General features: G+C 53.6%; 1 protein-coding gene across 2 annotated transcripts in view; it reads right to left on the bottom strand.

The window, feature by feature from the left end:
- Positions 1–22764, bottom strand: part of CARM1 (coactivator associated arginine methyltransferase 1) — a 38764-nt gene that overhangs the window by 1762 nt on the left and 14238 nt on the right. For both annotated transcript variants that reach the window (XM_069478425.1, XM_069478435.1), the window contains exons 2-10: positions 14193–14318; positions 11959–12065; positions 10931–11035; positions 8185–8295; positions 7211–7388; positions 5250–5340; positions 4967–5048; positions 326–411; positions 70–159 (exon numbers count right to left, since the gene is read on the bottom strand). In XM_069478425.1, coding sequence (XP_069334526.1) covers positions 70–159; positions 326–411; positions 4967–5048; positions 5250–5340; positions 7211–7388; positions 8185–8295; positions 10931–11035; positions 11959–12065; positions 14193–14318 — 976 coding nt within the window. The remainder of the gene's footprint in view (positions 1–69; positions 160–325; positions 412–4966; positions 5049–5249; positions 5341–7210; positions 7389–8184; positions 8296–10930; positions 11036–11958; positions 12066–14192; positions 14319–22764) is intronic.

Here is a 22764-nt window from a genome sequence, read left to right as displayed (position 1 = left end):
CCCCAGCCCAGCCCGGGTCACAGCGGCAGGAACCCCTGGGGGCAGCATGGCCTGCTCTGCTGCACTCACATGGAGCCGATGAAAGCAACGTCAAACCAGAAAGCCAGGCCGTGGACCAGCCCTGAATGCAGCATGTGGAATTTGAATGGGATTTCTATCCTGGAAGGCAAAGGGCAGTGGCTGCTGGGACAGAAGAGCGGGGCCCAGTGCAGAGGCCTGGGGCCCCTGCCCTCCTGCCCTGGGACGGCAGGACGCCAGTGGGAGCCAGTGGCGGCCCTGACCTTCGGCCCAAGCTGGGCCCAGGACGGGGCGCGGGTGCCGGTACCTGTGCAAATCTCCTTCTTTGGCTTCTAAGAAGTTCACTGTGTACTTGACAGACTTGGCCATCAGGATCCGGATGTCAAATGTGTCCTGAGAGAGACCACAGGTGTGACCTGGATTCTGGCGCAGGGGCCAGCGTGGAAGGGGAGAACCCTGTCCCTTCCCCAGGGTCTCGGTCTGGCCAAGGCCTCTAGGCCGTTGGGCTAAAATCAGCTTGCCCTTCTCAGACCTGGCACAGGGGAGGGTGACCTGGTGGGAGGGCAATCAGGTGACAGCTCGAAAAGTGACAAGTGTTCATCTGCATCAAAGACTTGGCAGTTACACTCTTGGGGTATCTCTAGACACACACGCACATGAAAAACCTCATGTGTATAATTTCTGACTGTTTGGAGTAGCCACATGCTGGAAACCATCCAGTTGACAATGAGAGCCCACCCATAAAAGACCATGTGTGTGTGAGAAAGAATGAAGAGGCTCTTTGTAAAAGGATGGGGAAAGATCTCCAAGATAAACTTCTAAGCAAGCTAACAAAAAAAGCAAGTTAAAGAACTGGGTGTTAGCTGGGTGTAGTGGCACAAGCCACTTGAGAAGCTGAGGCAAGAGAATCCCTTGACGCTAAGAGTTCGAATCCAGCCTGAGCAACAGAGCGAGACCTCATTTGTTTGTTTTTACAAAATGGAGAACTTGCTCTGTCACCCAGGCTGGAGAGCCTCCAACTACTCCTGGGCTCAGGTGATCCTCCTGCCTCAGCCTCCAAAGTAGCTGGGGTTACAGGTGGGAGCTACCATGCCCAGTGAGACACCATCTCTTTAAAAAAACAAAAACAGGCCAGGCGAGGTGGTTAACGCCTGCAATCCTAGCACTCTGGGAGGCCGAGGAGGGCGGATCGTTTGAGCTCAGGAGTTCGAGACCAGCCTGAGCAAGAGCGAGACCCTGTCTCTACTAAAAATAGAAATTAAATGGACAGCTAAAAAAAAAAAAAAAAATATATATATATATATATATATATATAGAAAAAATTAGCCGGGCATGGTGGCACATGCCTGTAGTCCCAGCTACTCAGGAGGCTGAGGCAGGAGGATTGTCCGAGCCCAGGAGTTTGAGGTTACTGTGAGCTAGGCTGACGCCACGGCACTCCAGTCCTGGCAACAGAGTGAGACTTTGTCTCAAAAAAACAAAACAGGCCGGGCGCGGTGGCTCACGCCTGTAATCCTAGCTCTCTGGGAGGCCAAGGCGGGTGGATCGTTTGAGCTCAGGAGTTCAAGACTAGCCTGAGCAAGAGCGAGACCCCATCTCTACTAAAAATAGAAAGAAATTATATGGACAGCTAAAAATATATAAAGAAAAAATTAGCCGGGCATGGTGGCGCATGCCTGTAGTCCCAGCTACTCGGGAGGCTGAGACAGGAGGATCCCTTGAGCTCAGGAGTTTGAGGTTGCTGTGAGCTAGGCTGACGCCACGGCACTCACTCTAGCCTGGGCAACAAAGTGAGACTCTGTCTCAAAAAAACAAAACAAAACAAAACAAATAAACAAAAACAACAAAAACTGGGTGCTGCCTGCCATGAACTATGTGAGCTGAATCAAATACAAAGGAAAAAAATAAGCCAGTTGTTGGAAGCACTGGGGAGGAACTAGAGCAGCCAGGACTTCGGGGGCCGAGATCTTGGAGAAAAGGGGACATGTGCTGAGAAGAGCCCTTTTTGGCCTCTGCCCTTTCCCCTTAGGCAGGGCAGAAAACAGCCCTTGGCTTTTCAGGGGCCTCCTTGGGTGGGGAAAGCAAATGGGAGCTCAGGGCTTAAGGGACCATGATGCTAAAGCAGAGGGAAAAGCAGAAAAGTGAGGTGGATGGTGTGCACGCAACTACACTTCCAGCGGTGGCCGGTTCCCGAGCTGCGTGGGGTGAGGAGGCTGGAAGCCAAAAAACCAAGCAGAAAGAAGCTTCTAAGAGACTGGAAAACCGAGGAGAGGAACAGGCAGCATATTGGTGCTGGAAAGGCTAGGAGGAGAACCCCGCCAACCGCCAGGCTTGCATTAAGACACTGAAGGCTGCGCCCTAAAGCAGCAGTTCTCAAACAGTGGTCCCCTCGCCAGGGCACCCTCAAGGTCAAAGCTGTTTTCATAATAATACCAAGATGTTTGAAGATGCAGAATTTGGCCATCTTCTATTAAGCCAGACATTTAAGACATGTACCCATTAATAATGCCACTACTCAGGCCCGCATGGTGGCTCATGCCTGTGATCCTAGCACTCTGAGAGGCTGAGGCGGGAGGATCGCTTGAGGCCAGAAGTTCAAGACGAGACTTAGCAAGAGCAAAACCACGTCTCTACAAAAAATAGAAAAATTAGCCAGGTGTGGTGGTGTGCACCTGTAGTCCCAGCTACTCGGGAGGCTGAGGCAGGAGGATTGCTTGAGCCCAGGAGTTTGAGGTTTTAGTGAGCTATTATGACACTACTGCACTCTAGCCCTGGAGACAGAGGAAGACCCTGTCGTAAGAAAGAAAAATAAAAGAAAAAGCCATATTCTCACTAAAAAAATTTTTTGGAAAATATTTTTTTAAATAAAAAATTGCTATTTATGTTAACATATAATAGGTTTATTATTTTTTTAATGGGTTGATTTTTAAGTTTCTTGGCTTTAGTCTGTAATACCAAGAGATATTGACAATGTATTAATAGATACATGTAAACAAAAGCTCTTTAAGATCCTCAATATTTAAGACTGTAAAGGGGTCCTGGGACCAAAATGTTTGCGAACTGCTGCCCTACAGGGAAGCCAGGAAGTAGGCCAGCCAAATAGAGTCCGAAAAGCAGCCTCAAAATATCTCAAATGCCTAAGGGGACCAAGGTGATCTGTCCATATGGCTAACTGCCTGGGAAAAACAAATCCTTGGAAGGAAAAACAGCATCCAGACCCTCTATAATTTGTCATTCTGGCATTCAATGGTCAGGGACACCAAGAGACAAGACCAAAGGGCCAGGACCCAAAACCAAGACTAGAAACAAAGAGAAACACATCTACCACTTTTCCGGACACTGAAAGTGATCAGATAGTTATAACTAATATTTAAAGAAAAAAAAGGTTTTAAAAAAATGGAGAATTTCATAGAGAACTAGAATAACTAGACATGAAAAATTAAAGTAACTGAAATTAAGAGTTAGAAAAACACACTAGACACGAGATAGAACTGCAACTGGACAATGGAGCAGTATAAATTATGAAGGAAGTAATGAGAAAAAAATGGATGGAAAAGACAGAAAAGTATGTAAGAATCACATGATACATTCACTGCAATGTCTTATTATCTGAGACATGATGAAAAGGTCCACTGTACATGTAATCGGCATTACAGAAGGAGAAACAGTGGGCAAAGATAGTGTTTAAAGAGATACTGTCCAAGAGTCTCCCAAAACTAGTGAAAAACATGGGGATGGGGGTGTTACAGAATAATAAAATAGAAATTATTTTTAAACAGGAAGGCAAAGAAAACGTAAAGAAAAAACAGGATAAGTAGAAAAATAGTAAGATTAGATAGATTTATAGATTTATACCCATACAGATCAGTAATTACATAAAATATAAATGGTCTAAATATTCTAATTAAAAAACAAAGAGTTCAATCTTGTTTAAAAAAACAAAATTATACGCTGCTTACAAGAAACAAACCTTAAGTAATACGGAAAACAAGTTAGAAGTAGAAAGGCAGAAAAAGATAGATTATATAAAGATTAATCAAAAGAAAGCTGGTGAAGCTGGATTACTACAAGAAAATAGAGTTTAAGGCAAGAAGTACTACTAGAGATAAAAGGAGACACTTTATAATGACAAAAGAATCAATCCAACAGGAAGAGATAATAAACCTAAACCTGTATGCCCTTAACATGGTGTCAAAATATATAAAGCAAAAATTATCATAATAAAATGGAAAAATCAACAAGTCCATGATCAGTAATAGATAGGAAAAACAGATAAAAAACTAAAGAAAAACTGTGACCAATGTGATTAACACATGTGACCTAGTTACTGCACTCTGCAAGTGATTAATATGTATTTTTTCAAGTACACATAGAACATTAACCAAAAGAGACCACATACTGAACTTAAAGCACATCTCAGCAAATTTCAAAGAAATGAAATCATACATTACATGACCACAGAGAAATTAAGACAGAACATCATGTTGATTATGCTGTATTCTGTGAGGAAAAACAGTTAAAACAATACATGTATTTATATATGTACGTTTAAGTGTGAAACCTCTGGAAAGACAAAAAACTGCTTACAGGAAGGGAAGCTGTGCAGGTGGGATCGGAGGTACGGAGGCGTTTCTCTTTTACACTCTTGATATCTGAATATGGATCTACACAGATCACCAAGGATCAAGTCATACACTAACAGCTGGCACATACTGTCTGCTTGCTATGTGCTAAGTGCTCTACACGTACTGCCACTCTAGTCCCAACATCTCTCTGTGACAGAGCTCTGTGCAGGGCAGAAGCGAGGGCTGAGTGGCGCAGTGGCTGCCCCAAGGCTGCACGCCCAGCTCAGACAAAGCCTGAGGATGAAGGCCACGCCCCCTCCCATCACAGACAGGAGAGCCATGTCCACGGAGAACTGTGACAGTGCCCTGGGTGTCCAACTCACCACTACAGGCTGCCGGAAATACTCGTCCACTGCAGCACCTCGGAGGGCTGACAGGTCCACTCCGTGGAAGGATGGCTGGTACCTGCAGGAAGCCCCCACCCCGACGGCAAGGTCACCAGCGGCAGGAGAGGCAGGTGGGGTAGCCCTGCCTTCTCTCCCAGCTGGCCCTCGTGCAGCCCAAGTCTTTTAGGTCCTACCAAGGATGAGGAGAACAAGAGGAGTTGAGGCTCCCTGGGTAGCTAGGGACAGTGCCTAAGAAGGCAGGACACCAGGGCACACTCACCAGAAGTTGGCTTTGGTGAACTGCTCCATGTAGAGCTGTTCATCCGTGAAGGGTGCGAGGTGGACATCGCCAATGGTAGGGAACATGTTTCCTGGGATGGGGGCAGGGGGTACTGGCGTCAGGAAGCGCACCCTGCAGGGCCTAGCAGAGCTTCCAGAGGGCCCCAAGACCCCAGCCTGGGGCTTTCCCAGCCTCTCATTCGTTCGTTTATGCAATCATGCGACACAGGGGTGCTGAGTGCCACATCTGCTGATGCCCACTCAACCTATGCCACCTCAGTGAATCCGATCGAGCCGGGGGAGGTGAGTGGGCTTATCTTTATGTCCCATTACTGGGCCCGCGAGGCAGAGAGGGACCTGCCAGGGCCTCACAGCTAAGCAAGTGGTGCCTCTCAGATGCTGTCGTCCATGCACACGCAGCTGGGGAAAGCAAAGTTGCTCTGGATGGGGGGAGGTGTAGACTGGGCTTCAGTGGAGGCGATAGGCTGGGTGGGGGATGCCGAATCCCCAGCACCGGCACTGCCCAGGCTCTGGCAGACACTAGGCCGACGGGGTGGACCGCTTGGCCACCCAGATCTGGGCACATGGCCTGAAAGAGGAGGAGGAACAGGGTCCAACATCTGTGACTCAATGAGCAGAGACATGAGTCAGGGCTCCAAGGCCCCGCCTGCCCTTGGGGAACACCTGGCCGCCAGATGTGGGCCTCCCCCTACCCTTCCAAGCTGGGGAACGGAGGCCCTGAGGTGCCAGCAGGACTCTGCCTCCTCCTCGCCCCCTCCAGGCTGTAGCAGAGGCTAGAAATGCTGGGCTGCACGTCTGTGGGGGCAGGCAGAGACACTCAGCTCAGACTTGGAAGCCACACGCTGGGCCACATGCTCTGGAGGACCTGGGGGCACCATGGAAAAGTGTCCCCAGCCCGAAGGCACCTCTGGCTTCTGGTGGCCCAGAGGTGTGTGGCTGGGGGAAAGGCTACCTTTGAGCCTCAAAAGAGCTTCTAGAGCTGGACAGAAGCCCCACCTTCCACATTCGCACACAGGACACAGGACACAGCTGTGGGAAGGGGTAGCCACCGCCCACCACCTGAAGCTGAGCCCAAGGCAGGTCTCTGATCCAGGGATGGCAAGAGGACCCAAGTGAGAACTTCCCTACAGACCAAGCGAACTGCTGCCTGCTGGGGCCCCGCCAGCCTGCAGCTTCCCACGCTCTGCCCCACAGCTGCTACTCTGGCTGGGGACTCCCGTGCCCCAGGTCCTTGCCCATACAGGAACACTCAGACACAGACACGTACCCAGAACCAAGCAGAGGCCCACGGTGACAGACAGGCAGATGTACACAGTTGCCCAGTGACCCACAGGCTCGTACCAAGAGGCACGGCCAGGAGGTGACAGATGGGCTCGCCAGACAGCTGCCCCCCGGCACGCGCACATACACCTACACCCCACACACGTCCACACGTCCACGCACCCCACCTCCCAGACTCTGAGGAGAGCAGGGCCTGTCAGAGAACTCGGAATCTGTCCCAATCCCCAGGCCCAACCAGAAGCTGTCCTGTGGCACCAGGACACAAGATGTTGCCCAGGGGCTCCCTGGGGACCCGAGGGGAACGCCTCCACATCTCCACATCCTGTCCGGGCGGGTGGGCAGCTGATGTCTGGCCTTGTTTGGGGCCCAGGGCTCCTGAAGCCACAGCCAGCTGGAGTGGGGCAGGGGTGGGGATGGGAGAAAGGCCCAGACCCCATACCCCAGGCCACTGACACAGGCAAGCAGAGAACTGAACCACCAAAAGCTCGACTAAGCAGCAGCCTGGCAGCTTGGCCAAAGTACCTGGATGCCCTGCCTGCCGGCGGTGCAGCACTGGCCTCTCGGCGGATGCCCCTGCCTGGCAGCTGCCCCAGCCTGCCCTCCAAGAAGCTTGCCAGCCACCCAGCCCCGCTGGCCCCGCATGCCAGCAGGGACACTCACCGCTGGGCTTCAGGTACTTCTTGGCGTGGAGGTAGCTCTCGAGCATGCGCTCGTTGAAGAGCATGTAGCCCATGGGCTCCGAGATGATGATGTCCACCTGCTCGGGCAGCGAGACCTCCTCCACCTTGCCGGGGATGACCACGATGCGGTCGGTCAGGTTGTTACTCTTCACCAAGACCTGCGGGTGGGCCGGCCGGAAGGGTCATGCAGGCTCCCAGAGCCTACCTGCCACGGGGTCCTCCCCAGACCCTCCTCTCAAGGGAGGGCCTTGTCCCCACACACCACCAAGTGCCCCTCTGCCTCCTTCACAGGCGTCCCAACCACAGCCAGGATCAGCCACGGCCCACTGAGAGCTCACAGAGGCCCAGCCCTGTCTTGGGGCTGCCCCATGGTGGCATCCTGGGTCCCCCACAGCTACTGATGGCCATGGAGAGAGGACAAGCAGACTCTGCAACAGCCAGCAAAGCCACAAAAGTCACATCCCAAGCCAGTGATCCCAAGGCTAGGATCTGTCCTACAGACAGGACCACACACGGGACAGGGGAGCAGGATGGTGGCACGCCTCCACTGCAGGGAGAGATGGGCGCTCGCTTCTACGGACATAGCTCATGAGGGAGGCTGGGCTGGGGGGACCGCAGGTGGGGCAGGGGAGCATTTTTCCTGTTTGCACGTTTGGAGCTTTTACATTTTGAACCTTGCAAATGAAGGTTTTAGTGCCAGAAGCGGAAAAATGGAAAATGACAACTGCCCTGACCCCAAGAGTGACCAGTCAGTCATGGAAGGGACTCAGGGTCCTTGGGCCCCTCCCTCCCTGACCGCTCGGTTGTTGGGACAAGGGAGAGAGCAAAGCACAGAAGTGACATCCTCAGACCTCCCGGGCCAGGAATCGGGTCTCCTGGTGGCTTCCCCAGGCAGGGGTGGCCACAGCACTGAGGGGGGCGGTGACGCTGGGAGGGAACCAGCGGGACGCTGACCTCGGCATGCTGGGCCATGGTGCTGGCCTCCACCGCATAGATCTTCCTTGCTCCAGCTTGGGCAGCGAAAAATGACAGGATCCCGGAGCCACAGCCAACGTCCAGAACGATCTGAGGGAGGAGGGGGAGGGAAGAGCAGGACACCAGGAGATGACAGTGATTATAAGGGATGTGTGCGTCACCAGGCGTCACACACAGGCCTGTCTTCACTCTCTGGCTTGGTCAAAATAAACGGACAACTAAAGACAACTAAGCCAGGGGCCAGTCCTCTAGGAGGAGGAGCTATCCTTCTGGGACATCTGTGGCCCTCTTGGGGAGGAAAGTGGCCCTGGGGGGCATTGGGGGCAGCATCTCCCACATCCACGCTGATTCCCGCCCACAGAAGTAGCCAGTGCCTTGGCTGGCATGGGTGGGACACCCAAACCCCGTGACACTGACTTGGCGGAGATCAGGCCAGGGCTGGAGAACGCTCTACGTTCCGGATTTGTGGGGTTGCTGCTGCGTGAGTGGAACGAGGGCAGTTTTCTGGTGGAGACGTGCGTGAGCTTTCTAACGAGAACCGCTCTGGGACAGTGAACAAGGTAAGGAAGCTGGCATCCGTTGGGAGGGCCTTGGGGTGCCCCTCAGAGCACGGGATGAACCAGGAAATGGATCTCTGTTCTAGGGGAGCAAAAAGGGACCTCGCCAAAGCAGCACGCCCATCCAGGCCCCAAGCACTACTCCAGCACGTTCAAGCCGGCGGCCAGGAGGAAGCTGGGGTTGGCCTGGCCAGAGCAGATGGCGGACGTGTCAGAACAACCCCTTCCCGGGGCCCGGGGACCCAGCATGACCCAGGCACTGGACGAGGCAGATCCACGCAGACCCACGTAGAGCCCCAAGACATGTTGAAGGAAAACACAAGCTCCCACTGTATTCAAAACGGAAACCTCTGAGCAACGGGACAAGAAGGGAATCAATTTCTACTTGTGTACTGTTCCCTCTGCCTCTGTGTAATCGTGAGTGTCCATTATTTGGCAATATTAAAAAGCCTTTAAAACGGCTGGGCGCGGTGGCTCACGCCTGTAATCCTAGCACTCTGGGAGGCTGAGGCGGGAGGATTTCTCAAGGTCAGGAGTTCGAAACCAGCCTGAGCAAGAGCGAGACCCCTGTCTCTACTAAAAATAGAAAGAAATTGGTTGGACAACCAAAAATATATAGAAAAAATTAGCGGGGCATGGTGGCGCATGCCTGTACTCCCAGCTACTCGGGAGGCTGAGGCAGTAGGATCGCTTGAGCCCAGGAGTTTGAGGTTGCTGTGAGCTAGGCTGACGCCACGGCACTCTAGCCCGGGCAACAGAGTGAGACTCTGTCTCAAAAAAAAAAAAAAAAAAAACTTTTAAAAGGAGGCAGGGAAGTGACTGGTAGATAACAGTATAACCGCGACCTAACAGCAGGTCCCAAGATCAGGTCCCAAGATGTTCTGGGGGCCTGATGTCCAGCACGGCGACCAGAGTGAATGGTACTGTCCTGTGTACCGTCGTGCGTCACTTAACAACGGGGCTAGGTGCTGAGACATGCATCGTTAGGTGACTCCATCGCCGTGCAATCGTCATGGTGCCCTTACACAAACCGACTGCACACCCAGGCTGCAACCTGTACGGCAAGTTACCGTACTGAACGCTGTAGGCAGCTGAAACACGATGGGAAGTATTTGTGTACCCAAACATATCTGCACATAGAAGAGGGACAGTAAAAATACGGTATCATGAGCTCCCGGGACCACTGTCCTATATGCGGTCCATCGCTGAGCAAACTGTCGTTATGCAGTGCTTGACTATACTTGAAATTTGCTAAGAGATTAGATCTTCAGTGTTTTCCCCACACACAGAAAAAGTAACAATGTGACGGACGTGAACGTGATTGTGGTACTCATCTCACAAATGTACACATGCATCCAATGCCACCGTCGTCCACCTTAAACACAGCCAAAGTTTTATTTGTTAATCATGTCTCATTAGGCTTGGGAGAAAAAAAATAGTAAGATATGCCATTAGGGGGATAAAAAAGTGTTTTCCAGAAAAGTATGTAAAATACAATTCAATTCCATTTTTTAAATAAAGGCCTCAGTGATAAACTTCTAAATTTGCTGCTCATGTCTGCATGGGGAAAACCCAGAGAAAGGCCTTCCGCCGGGCACAGCGGCTGTATTAGAAGGCAGTGACAGGCCTCTGATGCCTGTGTTGCACATGCCGTGTGGAGTCTAAGCATTAAGTAGCTTTTACTTTTGTAATCTGAAAAAATTAAAGATAAAATCAAAAAGCAATGAAAAATAAAATAGATAGTTGGGCATGGTGGTGCACGCCTGTAGTCCCAGCTACTGAAGAGGCTGAGGAGGGAGGATCGCTTGAGGCCAGAAGTTCAAGACCAGACTGGGCAACACAGCCAGACCTTGTCTCTACAAAAAATAAAAAAATTTAGCCGAGCGTGGTGACGTGTACCTGTAGTCCCAGCTACTCAGGAGGCTGACGCAGGAGCATTGCTTGAGCCCAGGAGTTCAAGGCTACAATGATCTATGATTGTGCCACTGCACTCCAGCCTGGGTGACAGAGTGAGACCCTGTCTCTTAAAAAAAAAAAAGGAAAAAAAATAGAGGCTACAGGGCATGGAGGTAGGCATGGAGCTGGTTCCCCCGGCTCTCTAGGGACCTCTAGTGGCCTTAGGCCCCCACTCCTGCACATGCCAGAGTGGGTTGCAGGCACCCACTCACCTTGTCCTTGAAGTCAGTGTGGTTCTGTAGGATCGCACGCTGGTAGGTGCCTGTTCGCACGTAGTCCTGCATCATGTTCTGCTGCTGGGACAGGTAGCCATAAAACTGGAACAGAGACACACCAATGGCACAGGGCACACGGCATGACAGACGGCCGAGGCCCAGGCAGCTCTGTGACAGAGCAGAGCACAAACCTCCCTTTGGAGGCCGCACACTCTCCAACTGGCACCTCCGGGAGAGGGAGCAGGAAGCCAGAGGGCAGCCCCAGTGGGGACAGTCACTGCGGCTGAAGGACACAGCTGGATGCTGCCTGGACCTGGATGCCGCCCAGGAGAACTCAAGATTTGCCACAGGCGGGGTTCCTGCACGGGGCCACCTGCCCCATCTTGGGGGCCCCAGAGAAGCAGAGGAGCAGATCGAACAGAACCCTAGAGCTCAGAGCGCCAGGCAGGTGAGGTGCGGGGTCTCTCTGTAAGACAACGGGCGACCAGAAGGCAGCGTGGCACCTGGGCAGGGGCACAGGCTTTGACATCAGGCAGACCTGGCTTCCCATCTTGGCTCTGTTGCATAATAGCTGTGTGACTTGGAGCAAGTCACTTAACCTCTCTGAGCCTCAGTTTTCTCATCTGTAAAATGGGGACAATAATAGTACTTACCTCCTAGGGTTGTTGGGAGGGTCTGAGCGCTTCTGTGCAAGCGAGAGCGCTCAGACCAGGGCCTGGCATGCGGGGACTGTTCAGGACATTGGTAACTGCTCTACCGTCATTCAAAACACCTGTTGCCCTGAGCTTCGCCTGCACTCAGCTCCTTCCAGCAACCCTCTTAAGCAGGCATCTGCATCTCCGCTTCACAGATGAGGAAACTGAGGCCCGGCAAGCGGAGGAAACCTGCCCAAGGCTACACAGCTAGTAGGGGGCAGAGCCAGGACGGGAACCCAGGTGGGCCTGCCCTGTGCTGCGCCGCCTCCTGCGGGGGGGTGGGGGAGGTGGGAAGGGGGCTGCCGGGGGCTGAGGGTGGGCACAACCCACCTGGAAGTACTGCACCGCAGAGGACTCCTCTGTCCGCTCGCTGAACACGGACCGCTCCAGGGTGTGGCCCCGGCAGGTTTTCAAGATGTTGTAGAAGGAACAAAAATCTGGAACAGGGAAGCCAAGTCACCGGGGGTGGGAGGTGGGGGGGTGTCAGTGACCTGCCCCAGGAGGCCGGCGCACGTGGCCGTCTGGGAGGGTGAGTTCTGGACAGCTGCGGCTGTCCTTCTGTCTGGCTGCACACCCTGCCTTTTCTACCTTGAATGTGACTTTTCTACCTTGAACGTGTGTGGCTGGTGATGTCTTTTCCCAGAAAACAATGCAATGTTCACATTTCAAAGAAGACAAGGGCAGCCATGTCTGCCCCCTGGTGACTATCACGAGGTGGTGGCAGGTGACCCTGCACATTACGCTGGTGTCTGATGGGAGTGGGCCTGGGGTTTCCTCAACAAAGGGCAGCTTGGCAAGGCTTTCTTGAGCACACGCCCCCTGGCCTGGGTGTCAAAACTGGCAAGTAAGCCCAGGTCCGCCCAGCAGCTTAGGACAGCATGTGTGTATGGCAGTGGACACCTCAATGTCCACTAAGAGGGGACAGGATGAAGCCCGTGGACGCAGAGGAGCACAGTGGGGAACTGACTACCACCCTGCCCCAGGAAGCCGCGGTTACGCAGGCCTTTAATGAGCTACATTTATTAACACAAAATCATGGCTGCTAAATCATATTTAGTAAAAAGAAAAAACAGCACAACAGTAATTATAAGACAATCTCTTAAAAAATTAGTCATTCACCGTGGCTCGAGCCTGTAGTCCCAGCCCCTGGGGAGGCTGAAGCAGGAGAATCATTTGAACCCAGGAGTTTGCAACCAGCCTAAGCAACACCGTGACACTCCCTTGCTAAAAAAATTTAAAACTCTAAATACATGGTTTAGGATAATGAGAAAGTTCTGGAGGCAGATGGTGGTGATGGTTGCACAACAATGTGAATGTACTTACTACCACTGAACTGTCCACTTAAAAAGGGTTAAAACGGTCAACTTCTGGTTATGTAGATATTAGTGCAATTTTAAAAAACTGACAGAATGGAAACAAAAAATATTACGATATAAATAGTCACAGAGTAGGAAAAAACTACTGAGATTTATAATACCACTGTCAAGCTTGTTCCTGGTGGTGGTGGTGTTCTTAACTTTTTTTCTTTTTCTTTTTCTTTTTTTTTCTTTTTTTTTTTTTTGAGACAGAGTCTCGCTCTGTTGCCCGGGCTAGAGTGAGTGCCGTGGCGTCAGCCTACCTCACAGCAACCTCAAACTCCTGGGCTTAAGTGTTCCTCCTGCCTCAGCCTCCCGAGTAGCTGGGACTACGGGCATGTGCCACCACGCCCGGCTAATTTTTTCTATATATATTTTTCGTTGGCCAGATAATTTCTTTCTATTTTTAGTAGGGGGGGGGGTCTCACTCTTGCTCAGGCTGGTCTCGAACTCCTGACCTCGAGTGATCCACCCGCCTCGGCCTCCCAGAGTGCTAGGATTACAGGCGTGAGCCACCGCACCTGGCCCTTAACTTCTTTTCTTAAACAGTGAATTGGGATTATTTATGTACGTAAAGAGAGAAATGGGTTGTGGCGTAAATGGCTCCGGCCGGAGAAAGTAGGGGCTGTGTCAGCAGTCCGGTGACCAAGCCCCGGGGTGGGACCTTCAGACAGTCTCCAGCCTTGGGCATTGCTCGTGGCCTCCACTGCCACCCCCGCCCCAAGCCCCAAGCTGCGCTTGCCTGGGTCCCCGAAGCCCTCCTGGGGGATCTTATGTGTCCACCCACGTCCCCAGACAAGTCTGCTTAGGCCCCCAGAGCAGCTTCTCTCAGAGCCCAGGGCAAGCTCTGTCTGCCCCTGGGACCTGCTCGCCCCACCCCGTGATGCAGCCACAGCCGGCCAGGCGCTAGCCGCTATCGGGAAGGCCGGGCCCAGGTGGTCAGGACGGGCGTCTCAGAGAAGGGGGCATAAGAGCCTAGCCCTGAAGGTCCTGAAGGAGCCAGTGAGGGCAGGTTTGGGGCATAGCGTTTTTTCCAGGCCGTGGGAATGGACTCTGGACACACGTGCACACGGGAATATGATTTTTGACGGCAGCAGAGCATTCGCCGGGATGGATGGGCCACCATCTGGCCAGGCCCCATGAACCCCGCCCACCGGGGGCTCTGGGGCTCAGGCTGCGTGTCACTGGGACCGAGGGCGGGCCACGTACCATTGGGAGTGGCGAACTGGATGAGGACGCTGTTGCAGCCCAGGGTGATGATGAAGGACTGCTTGCCCACGCGGCTGCACTCCGTCTCTCGGGACACCGAGCACTTGAACACACACACATCCTCGTCTGCCAGAGAAGAGAGGCTGACGTGAGTGGTGGCTCCCACTGTCTGCCTTCCTTTGAGCCCGTGTCCCCGCCACCGTCCCTCCCTCCCCTTGGCAGCCCCAGATTCTTCCTCAGTGCCACAAAACCATTCTGGAAGTGCCACCGGGTGCCCTGCCTTCCCAGTCAATGCTGAGGACAAGGGGGTGGCCCATCAGACAGCAGGGACACAGCCTGTGTCCACAGGGTGAGCAGGGCTGAGACAGGGACACAGTAAAGGCGTCCTGGTCCCACACAGGCTGAGGTGGGCAGACGGGGCCACTGCGCAGTGCTATACAGGCGAGGAAAGGGCACCTATAGCAGGGACAAGAGGGTCACTGGAACCCAGCAGCCAGTCCCAGGACCAAGTGAGGGAGTTGGGCACTGTTCACAGGTCCTGCTGTGTCACATGGGGGGTGTCACTGGCCTTCATGGCCTTCACAGCCAAAGTCACCTCTGGTCCCTTCAGCTGAGCCCTTTCCTGCTTGGGTCTGTGTGGTGTAGTGACTTTGAGAGTGGCCACTAGAGCCAGCCTGCCTGGGCTCACACCCCACCTGCGCCTGCTGCCCAGTGTGTGGCACAGGTAGGTCACGCAGCCTCTTGGAGCCATGGGTTTCTCACTAGGAGAAGGGGCTGACAGCGGAGCAGGACTCTAGCAAGTTATGACACAGCACAGGGCCGGTGCACAGGAGGCATGGCATCCCCAAGCTCTCACTGTGACTGTCGCTTGGCATTCACTCCATGAGCATGCAGCACTCCCTGCCACCTCGGCCAAACGATGAAACTGAGCGTCACCAGGAACAGAACCACCTAACGCGGCGCTGTGCCCCTGCCACGCTGCAGCGGGACGGACACGGAGTCTGTGTGGTTTCTAGGCAAAGACGCCTACCCTAGCCTCATCATAAGGGGACAAAAACAGACAATGGCAGACTGTGGAGCAGTCTACAAGGCAGCCAGCCTGTTCTCCTCAAAACAGCCAAAGTCAGGAAAGACAAACACTGCTGGGAACTATTCCAGAAAGCAGAAGACCGAAGACAAGTAGCCATCAAACGCAAAGTGGGACCCTGGGCTGGAGCCCAGTGAAAAACGTTATTGAAAAGCTACAAAGGCTGGGCGCAATGGCGTGGGCCTAATCCCAGCAACTCGGGAGGCTGAAGCAGGAGGATCGCTTGAGCCCAGGAGTTAAGAGGCTGCAGTGAGCTATGATGGCACCACTGCACTTCAGCCTGAGGAAATGTAAGTTCAGAATATTCATGCAACAATTTTAAATTATTTGGATGTGACGATGGCATTGTGGTTTTGTAGAAGAGTGCCTTTGCTCTTAGAAGGTACACGCAGCAACATTTACAGTGAATTCTTGTGGTGTCTGCCACTTGCTTTTGAATGTTCTCATCAAATGAGGAACAACAAAATCAACTACAGAAAGAAGTATGAGTGCAAATGCGGAAAAAAATGTTCCCAATCACTGGGAATAGCCGACCCGATCTTGAAAAAGAACAAAGCTTGGAGGATTCACACATCTCAGTTTCAAAATTTACTACAAAGGCACGGGAATCAAAACAGTGTAGTAGTGCTGGCAAAAGAACAGACATGTAGATCAATGGAACAGAATTAGCATCCAGAAATAAACCCTTAACATTTATGGTCAATTGCTTTCCCACAAGGGGGCCAAGAATATTCCACAGGGAAAGAATAGTCTCTTCAACAAATGCTACTGGGACAACAGGACAGCCACAGGGAAAAGAATGAAGTTGGACCCCTACCTCACACCATATACAGATGAAAACTCAAAATGGATCAATGATCTCAATATAAGAGGTAAAACTAAAAAACTCTTAGGAAAAAATCATAGGAGTAAATCTTTGTGACCTTAGATTTAGCATTGGATTCCTAAATATGACATGAGCATGAGTAACAAAAGAAAAAAAATAAACTGGGGCTGGGCGTGGTGGCGCATGCCTGTAATCCCAGCACTTTGGGATGCCGAGGCAGGAGGATCCCATGAGCCCAGGAGTTTCACACCATCCTGGGCAACATAGGGAGACCCCATCTCTACACACACACAACATTAACTGGGTGTGGTGGTGTGCACCTGTAGTCCCAACTACTCAGGAGGCTGAGGCAGGAAGATTGTTTGAGCCTGGGAGTTGGAGGCTGCAGTGAGCTATGATCTCACCACTGCACTCCAGCCTGGGTGACAGAGGGAGACCCTGTCTCTAAAAAACAAATAAATAAAAAAGCAGACTCAAATCCTTATGCGCAAATGTTCATAGCAGTACTTATTCACAATAGCCAAAGGGTAAAAACACAACCCAAATGATGTCATCAACTGACAAATGGATAACAAGATATGGTATATCTGGAAAATGAAAATACTATTCAGCCTTAAAAAGTAATGAAGCAGGCCGGGCGTAGTGACTGACGCCTGTAATCCTAGCACTCTGGGAGGCCGAGCCGGGCCGATCGTTTGAGCTCAGGAGTTCGAGACCAGCCTGAGCGGAATGAGACCCCGTCTCTACTAAAAGTAGAAAGAAATTATATGGACAGATAAAAATATATAGAGAAGCCGGGCACGGTGGCTCACACCTGTAATTCTAGCACTCTGGGAGGCCGAGGCAGGCAGATCACTGGAGCTCAGGAGTTCGAGACCAGCCTGAGCAAGAACGAGACCCCGTCTCTACTAAAAATAGAAAGAAATTATCTGGCCAACTAAAAATATATATAGAAAAAATTAGCCGGGCATGGTGGCGCATGCCTGTAGTCCCAGCTACTCGGGAGGCTGAGGCAGTAGGATTGCTTAAGCCCAGGAGTTTGAGGCTGCTGTGAGCTAGGCTGACGCCACAGCACTTTAGCCTGGGCAACAGAGTGAGACTCTGTCTCAAAAAAAAAAAAAAAAAAAAGTAATGAAGCACTGATAGATGCTATGACATGCATAAATCTCAGAAAGACCATGCTAAGTGACAGAAGTCAGACACAAAAGGTCACATGATATATGATTCCATTTATATTCGAGCTTTACCTCAATAGAAAAAGTAAAATGTTTCCAGTTAACGAGTCCAGATATTCACTGGGCCAGGCCCTTGGGGGGCTGGTCCCCAGCCACACCCAGGTTGCAGCCAGACTCCTTCCCATGCCAGAAGCCAGGTGTTGCCCTCCTGAGGGGCCAGCACCTGGAGGAAGCTCCTGACCCCAGGAGGAGGAGAGTATTGGCAGGCTACCATACCAGGTTCACAGCCACACTGCCCCCTCAGGGGACTCAAGACATGGTGCCCCCATATTCAGGAAAGGACACAAGCCTTGGCACAGTGCCCACGCCCACATCCCTCCTGGGCCAGGAGATAAAGGAGATCTGTTAGCCGTGTGTGGTGTGAGTGAGCAGACCCAGGGAGGGCCTGTTTACCAAGCAGCCTGGCAACCCAACCCGTTGCCTCAGGCGCCCCTCTCCAACCTGGCGCCGAACAGGCAACCACGGGACCTGTGGCCAAGTGAAGCCTGGCTGCATGCAGCGGGGGCTGGGCTTGGGCCAGGGCAGCTGGGGCTGAAGGCAAGCTGGTCTGCATAGTCACAGGAGCTGATATTTTCTGACAGTCACAGCTACGTCCCCCAAGCCAGTCCCTGGCACACAGGAGACACCTGGGAAATATTTGACAAACCAAACCAAAAAAAAAAAAAAAGAAAAAGAGAAAGAAAAACAAACAACAAGCAGGACTGTGTTCCTCTGTGCCTTTTAAAAACCTTGATCCAGGAGACGTCCGAGCTTCCAAGCTCTGGGACTAGCAGCCAGGGCCCTGTGTGACCTATAACCCTCATTCAAGCCTCTACCCTCCCCAGCCCCTCCACAGGGTCACTCAACCCCCCAGGCCGTAAATGCACCAGGCTCCGGGCCTTTGCACATGCTGTTCCCTCTTCCCCCTTCCCTTCACTAGGATGGGCCCAGGGGACAACTGCACACCTGGCCCAGGATCAGCTGTGGCCAGGTGGAGGATGCACACCCTGCCTCCTGACGCCAGGATGGCAGACCAGCAGGAGGACAAGAGGCAGCCTCAGGCCCGGGACCCACGGGGCCCTAGATTGGGCTGTGGCGATTCGGTGCCCCCCACAGATGTGGCCCTACCCAATAGGAAACCTCCCGGTGGCCTCCCAGGCTAGAGACCACCCCCTCAAGGTGTCTCTTTATCCAGCCAGTGGTGGGTGAGCCTCAGAAGGAGGCAGGACCTCAAAGACCCCAAGGTTCAGAAAGGCCCTGCATGTCGGCCCCTAGAGACCGATCCACTCTTGCCGCGCATGAAAGTGTGTTTGGGGGGCTGTGTGCACACGGTCTGCAGAGGTGGGGGATAGGAAGAGGGGCTAGCAGGCAGGGGCTGTGACCGAGGCTAGGCAGCTGTGCCAGGTGCCGGCCAGAGCTGGGATTTCCTCCCGCTGCGGTAAAAGAACGGAGCTGTAAACAGGCCCAGAGAGGCTCCCAAGACAAGGCGCACCCAGTGGCCACCCCTGGGCACAGCCTGGCGCCACTGGCTTGCCTGCCACACTGCAGGCTGTCCTGCCCATGGGGCCATGGGAGGACAAGCCCGCAGGGTGGGCGGCACACAGGCAGATCCCTGATGGGGTAAGAAAACTGCCACACTTTTGAAGCAGCCTGTCTCGCTTCCCAGGAAGCAGGCCCCCTTCCCCAGTTCCCTGCCCACACCCTGCAGGGGCTGGGATGTCACAGGACCTACGAGAGATAGCATTCTCTAGGGGCTACACTGTCCCAGCGCTTTACATGGACCTCCATGTCCTCCTCACATCACCCCTGGGAGCATCTACTGTCACTATCACCCTCGTTTGCTCAGAGAGGTTAAGCATCTTGCTTAAGGTCACACAGCGAGGGAGGGTCCCTGCTTCTTACCAACATGGCACACAACTTCTCTGTGCTTCCTAGAGCACGGCTCCGCCAACTTTCTCTGTAACTTTCTACCAGAGAGTAAATATTTTCGGCTTTGTGGGCAGTCCAATTGCTGCTACAATCATTCAGTCCTGCCTTGCAGCGTGCAATATATAAATGAGTGACAATGGCTGTGTGCCAATAAAACTTTATTTGCAAAGCGCTTGCTCGCTGCCCACTTCCTTATTTGCTCATGGGACATTGGGCAGTGGAGCCACAGGCTCCCCCTCCCAGAGGAGGCAGAATCCCTAGGTGGGCGCTGTGGGAGCTGAGAGGTGGCACTTGACCCAGCCTGGGGAGGAGACTGGGATCAGTCCCCTGCACGCCCAACCCAAGCTGGCTCCCCAGGGCAGCAGAATCTGGGGGGCCCTGAGGCACAGGGACTCCTGGGCCCAGGGTTGAAGAAAACATCGAGGAAAGCAGTGGGTGTGGACAGTTCACTGCTGCACCGCTGGGTCCAACCCAGGGCCCAGCGTGCCGGAGGGCTTCGCAAGAGCGGGAAGACCTGTCTCGGCAGACTCAGACCAGATGGCTCCGGGGGGACTTGTCATGCCTCAGGCATCTCTCAGTCCCCCTGCAAGTTGCACAGTGTCAGACACAGTCTGCTGTGGCCCCTCACCTGAACACTCCCCATGGTTTCCCAGCACCTTCCAGGACAAGTCCAACCCCCCCTATGGGGCCACATGTGCCCGCCAGTGTCCACAGTCCGGCAGCAGCCCCCTGCGTCACCCCAGCTGAGCCCTGCTGGCCTCCACCACTCCCTCCCCGCCAAGACCACAGCACAGGTTCTCTCTAGCCTCAGCAGCTCCTTAGGTGGGAACAGCCTCCCCTCCCCTCCTGCTTCTGTGTCACCTCCTCCTAGAGGTCTTCCAGCGCTTCCCCCACAAGCCCCCCCATGTAGAGGCTCCTTGTTGAACACCTGTCCAACAGAGTGCTGACCTGAGCGACTTCCCTAAGCACAGGCAGCAGCAGGTGTGGAGCTCCAGATGCCCAGTCCGAATGCTGGCCTGCCCCTGACTATGAGCGTGGCCTTGGTTGGGGAAGTCACACCCCTTGCTGTTACTGCGGTCCTCCTTCCCTGCCCCCTTGCTTCCAGAAAGCAATGGAAGAAGCAGAGGGTCCTTGGGCCTCTCAAGATCAGGAGGACCATGGAGTTAAACTGTCTCCTCCCGCAGAACCCCCGATGGGGACATTCTCTGGCAGATGGCGGGCGGGAGGAGGTGGAGAGCAAGATGGAAAAGCTGCCCCCAGCTCAGCGGGGGAAAGGCCCCATTTCAGGCTCTTGCCTCTCCAGCAAGAAAACTATTACAGCCACCAAAAGAGGGATAATTAAAGCTATTTGTCTGGGCAGACTTGGGAGGGGAGGAGGGACAGGGGCTGTAGAAACACTTGTCCCAGTGCTGGGCCTCTTATTAAAGCGCCTCCTACTGCCAAATAAAACACGGGCTGTTCACCTTCCTGGGCAAAACATTCCACAGTGGAAGAGAAGAGTTAGGTAAGAAGGAGAAACGAGACCCCCAGCCCACCTCTACCTGCAGGTGGGACAAATCAAGGTGCTCCCCTAAGCCCACCCGCCTGGCACCTGTCTGCTCCGCCTGCTCGGCTGTGTGCCAGGCGCGGGCACAGGGGATGCGGCCGTGCCCGAGAGAGCCAGGCCCTGCCTTCCCACGCTCTGAGTCGACAGTGGGAGGCAGACAGCGCTCACCGAGCAGCGAGGAGACACGATTACAGGAGCTGGTAGGAAGTGCCGGAAGGAAGGGAAGCAGGGAAGCTGATGGGCATGGATCGGATGGGATGGGATCGGATCGGATCATCGGGGTGTGATGCAGATTCCAGACGGATCGGGGAGGAGCTGACACCTGAGCCAGGCACCACTGTCCCAGCAATGACCTCATTTCCAAACTGTGGGCGCCAGAAGCCCCCCCTCTGCCCCTGCGTGCCCAAGAGAGGGAGAAGTGGCTCTGGGATCACCCAGAGGGAAGCCAAGAAGGGTAATGGTAAGGAGGACGTGCTTTGGCACCGAAGAGGACTTGGCTTCAGGGCCGAACTTGCCCTTCTCCAGCTCTGGCCTTAGTTTTCTCATCTGTCCAATGGCAATGGTGACACATCCCAAAGGGTGAAATGACATGACCCACTTGGAGGGCCTGGCAGCTGGCCCCAGGGGACTCCCCTGGATCGGTGCTAGGTCAGAGCCTCGGACCCAGAGTCTGCCTTCACCCCGACCTCAGGAGCCCCATCTATAAAATGAGTGTAAAAAGGGGTGGTGAGGATGCGAGGTAGTGGCAAGTGTAGTAAGTGCTTAATAAACAGGAGCAGCCGGTGTTGCCATCATCAGTGACAGATCAGTGCCTGTCTCAGAAGAGAATCCCAAGCCAGGAATCCTAACCTAGCCCGGCCGCCCTCTCCTGCCGTAATGGATCCTCCAGCACTGTCCTCAGAGAAGCAGCTGCTACCACATTCTGCCCAGCCCGAGGGTATCTGAGGACTGGGAGGTCACCCTGGGCTCCTTTGGCCCAGCCCTGCCCTCCCCTAGAGCACCAGACCCAGGAGCCCGGGAACCCCCGGTGGCTGTGTGGCAGCCCATGTCATGGTGACACTTCCAAAGCAGCATAAAACCGAAATACCCATCGCATGAATGAATGAATGAATGTGCAGCCAATTAAAAGAAATAGATTCCGTTCTGCACGCACGGCAAAGATGGGGGGAGGGGCGGTGCACAGGCATTCCCGGGGCTTGCCTAGAAACACAATAAAATGACTTCAGCACTGCCTCTGGAAAGGGAGTCATATTTTTCACTCCGCACCCTCCTCCTCCTTTGTGTGAAAATGTGCATACCCTGACGCTCCGTGGGGCCGAGGAGAGATTTATGCATGCTTGTGTGTGCCTCAAACACCAAAGGTCGCAAGCAGAAGAGAAGAGGAGACTGACTTTTCATGTTACACCCTCCAGAGTGGTTCGAATTTCCACCCTGCACATGAAAGATAACCAGACAAAAGGCCGTCTCTGAAGGCTGGGGGTGGGGTGGGAGGTTGTCTGGGCCCCCTACGCGCACCCTTTCACACCCTGCTGGATGGCGAAGGGCAGTGGGACCTGCCCTGAGCCCCTGCTGGGACGAAGCTGCACGCTGGAGGACAGCCCTGCTTCCTGCAGCCTGGATCTCCCAGAGCAAGCCCCGCACCCACCCCGCAGTCGCCAGTGGGTGTGACCAACATGGGAGGTGGCTGGGCCAGCCCCAGGGCAGCAGGGCTCCCTGGCCTGCATTCCAGACTGCAGTCACCTGGGAAAGCCCTCTGCCCCCTCCCCCCACTGCCCCAGGGAGGCCACCTGCCCAGCCAGGTGCAGGGACCAGAACCCCGGCTCTGGACTCAGTCACTCCCAGATTTGAACCCAGGCTCTGCCACCTGCAAGGAAGGGACCTTCACATTCCTAGGTGTCAGCTTTATTGTCTAGAAAAATAAAGTAACCATGGCTCAGAGTGTTGCCAGGAGGATGAACACGCCCTGTGCC

The sequence above is a fragment of the Eulemur rufifrons genome, chromosome 2, assembly GCF_041146395.1.
Source record: "Eulemur rufifrons isolate Redbay chromosome 2, OSU_ERuf_1, whole genome shotgun sequence".
Classification (NCBI taxonomy): domain Eukaryota; kingdom Metazoa; phylum Chordata; class Mammalia; order Primates; family Lemuridae; genus Eulemur; species Eulemur rufifrons.
This window is presented reverse-complemented; position numbering and strand designations above follow the sequence as displayed.